At 41.7% G+C, this 3,379-nt stretch overlaps 1 protein-coding gene across 1 annotated transcript in view; it reads right to left on the bottom strand.

The window, feature by feature from the left end:
* Positions 1 to 1,266: 1,266 nt before the first annotated feature.
* Positions 1,267 to 3,379, bottom strand: part of BTBD16 (BTB domain containing 16) — a 51,218-nt gene continuing 49,105 nt past the window's right edge. The window contains exons 16-17 of the mRNA XM_025205923.1: positions 2,658 to 2,846; positions 1,267 to 1,741 (exon numbers count right to left, since the gene is read on the bottom strand). Of these exons, the coding sequence (XP_025061708.1) occupies positions 1,673 to 1,741; positions 2,658 to 2,846 (258 nt within the window). The 3' untranslated portion in view covers positions 1,267 to 1,672. The remainder of the gene's footprint in view (positions 1,742 to 2,657; positions 2,847 to 3,379) is intronic.

Below are 3,379 nucleotides of genomic sequence, written 5' to 3'. Positions count from 1 at the left end.
CCATTTAATGCCCCGGTCTCAGGAGCTGAAGGCAGCAGATTAGTTTCTCACCAACCAGCAGGGAAAGAACATCTGACTGCTGAGCTCCTGTGCCAGGAAGAACTTGGAGGTATAAAAGCTGGGGCTATATGGGGAGGAAGAGACCCCACATCATCCTAGGCACGACCTAAAACTGCCCCCTGCCACGGTCAGGAGGCCTGGTGGGACTGCCGGTGGCACATCATCCCCATGAAATGCCAGGATGGTGAACCTTCCTGGTGAAAGGCGGGTTGGAGCAGGAAGCACCTGATAACCTCCAGCCACTGCACAGTCCTGGCTGGGAAAAGCCCAGACCTGTAAGATCTTTGAGAGGCCTGAGGATTATTGGTTGCAGTGGAGTTGTGAGGGTGAGAATAGGGGCTACCATCCCTGCAGTTTTCACCCTGCTGCGCCTTCACACGCACAAAGTCACACGTCACAAGTTTTGCTTGCCAGCAGTTTGAGGTGCAGTTTCCCAGAAACCCTTGCACCTATCTCCTTGAAACTTGGCAAACTTCAGGGCCTCAGAAGGGGATAGAATACTGCAAGTTTCATCCAAATCAGGTAAGAAATGACAAGGTTATAGGCAGTTTTGTAATTCCCCATTATAGCCTATGACTGAAACACGGCCGAACTTCCGCAACAGCTCTGAAACAGTTTCAGCCGAAACGAAATAGGACAGCAATTCAGAACACCAAAATGAATCACTGTCCCTCTGAAACACCGAATCCGAAACATAACAAAAACACAGCCATTTCGGACAGCCTTACAAAACACCAAAATGAAACGCTGTCCCTCCGAAATGCTGAACCTGAAACCAAAACAAACTGCAGGCATTTTGCACAGCCCTACTAAATATGGCGTTCTATGCAGATCTGCATGTGGTGGGGCTTTCACACCAAGGGCAAAATCCTGATATTACAGTAGACAGTAGAAAAATCCCAGTGACGTCAGTAGGACTAGGTTTTCAACCCAGGTGCTTCTTATTTTGTCCATTCTGAATGGAGCTAAAGACATCTTATTTGCAGACAGCAAATGCGGCTGTAAACTATGTAATAGCGTGCAAAGTACAAAAACTTTTTTTTTTTTTTTTTTTTAAACCAAGGATGAAAAGGCATTGGAGGGTAGAAATAAGTAAGTTCCACTACTGACTTAGCTCAGCCCCATTTATGGCTTTGGGGGCAGGGGGGGGGGGGGTTTTTTTTTTTTCCCCATTTTGGGGTTTGGGGGGGGGGGGGGGGGGGGGTCTTTTTTTTATTTTTTTGGGGAGGTTGCAGCCCACTTGGAAAATATTATTCAATTACCTTAAACTAGAAAACATTCCATGGAGTTATGGGAAATGCCAGGTCTGAACTCCCTCAAAAACTTTCTGTGAAATCTAGGTCTGGGTTTGTAATCTGAGTCCATATCTAAATAAAAAGGAAATGGACAATTTGCAGCAATATGGGTAATGGAAACAGGCTGTTGGTTGAATTAATTTCTGAAGTGAGCATGACTTGAGGAAAGGTTGCAGTTGTTTATTTTCATGCTATGACAAATGTGGTTAGTTGGCTAAGCAGAATGCACCCTTTACATATGACTTTCTACTAGATGATCATATCAGGTACTGGAATCAGTTCTTCAAGCAACAAAACCCTAGTATACTTTTAGTGAATTAAGACGATGGAAAAAGAAGAGCATATGTCACGTAGATGGGAATTGATGGTATCCATACTTTGAGGACCTACAAACAAAACAAAAGTTAGCATCAGGATATTTATCAAATTGCTCATTAGCGAGTTAAATACAAAACAAATCATTATTTAATGTTTGGTTCAGCTATAACATTGCAAAAGCAGTTTCTTGAAATAAATGGAGGGCCAGTTTCCCTTTAAATGAAAAGAAGTGGTAACTCTGGGCATTGCTGCCTTTTCAGGAGGGAGTGAGAGCTATACCTGCTCTTGGGTGACTACTGAATAGAATGAAAAAAAGACTTTTGGATTCTGAATAAGCCAGAAGCCATGATAGGGACACCTGCGGATGAACCACAGAATTCTGAAGTGGCTTTTTTCCTGAAGAGAGGTCTTGATATTTAAAGGCCATGTGTTTTCCCAGGAATTTGTAATTTGCTCCTTTTATCCAGATAAATTAGAGTTTAGAGGATTAGAGTACAAAACTAGGAATCAGGGGAACCACATAATGCTGAGCACTTCTGTGAAATGCTAGATGTGCTCCATGTTCATCTTCATTAACTTTAGATAAAGACTGTTCAGCTGGCCAAGGGGATTGTTAGAAATAGTGGTACAGATAAACAAAATATATGCTTTCAGGAAGATTACATTTGTATCATTACACTGTGATTTTGTTCCTACTACAGAACCACTTTGAAGCTTCAAGTCAGTTAATTGTAATACACAGATTGCTTAGGATAAAAGTAAGTGATGCAACAAAATACATATGCCATAAAAGAAAATTGCTAGCAGTCTGAATGAGATAGCTGTTTAAACTAACTGCTACTTACTGGTAGTGACTTTTAAGACATTCATATTCATACTACGTTGCAAATGTCTATCCAAGCAAGGTAGTATGTGCTACCTAAAACACAATGTTTGTTGTCCCTGTTTACTAATACATAAACAGAATATTTTCTAAATACTTACCTGGCTTTTGCAGGATGGTTTTGTAACTCCAAATTTTTGGGTAAGTTTATCAGTACTGAATTCCCTCCATTTCCCATTGATCAGGTAGTGTGCTTTTATTTCATATATAACTTCACGATCTTGTCTCAGGCTTACACAGTTACATTCAGCAGCAAGAAAAGATAAAACTGGGTCTGTGTGTTTTACTCTCTGGAAAGACATTGCAGATATTTCAGTCAATAGCAGGCAGTGTATAATGTGGCAGTGATATTTGCTTATAAAAGAAAAAAAAACAAAGTACACAACCATGCTAGCTGACCTAAATAACAGCTGACCGAGGATTGCTTGAATTAGAGCTCTCCAAGAACATCCGTCTCTAGGAATAGTATGGAATTTCATCACTGATTCAACAGGTTGTATGCTGTTCCCCAATTCTGTACTGCACTAGTGACTGTGTCCATACTTATAGTAAATAAGATGAAATGCTTCGGGTGCTATGCTCTAGGGCTGTGTGAAGCTTCGGGTGGCAATTCAAATCGGAGGAGATTCAGCTCGATTCGGTGGCTGAATCTCTGAATCTAAATTGGTCCCCTGCTTCAATTCAAAGGTTCAAAACTATTCAAATGTCTCTGAATCTTCAGCAAAGATTTGGAGAGTTTTGATGATTCGAGCAATCCCCGGTGGCTGCAGCAGGGAACAGCAGCTGACTCCAGATGGTAAGTACTAGGGGTGGGGGGGACCCC

This window comes from Alligator sinensis, unplaced genomic scaffold (assembly GCF_000455745.1).
Source record: "Alligator sinensis unplaced genomic scaffold, ASM45574v1 scaffold28_1, whole genome shotgun sequence".
NCBI classification, from domain to species: Eukaryota; Metazoa; Chordata; order Crocodylia; family Alligatoridae; genus Alligator; species Alligator sinensis.
Note: the sequence above shows the minus strand (reverse complement) of the source record. Positions and strands in the feature narration are given on the sequence as shown.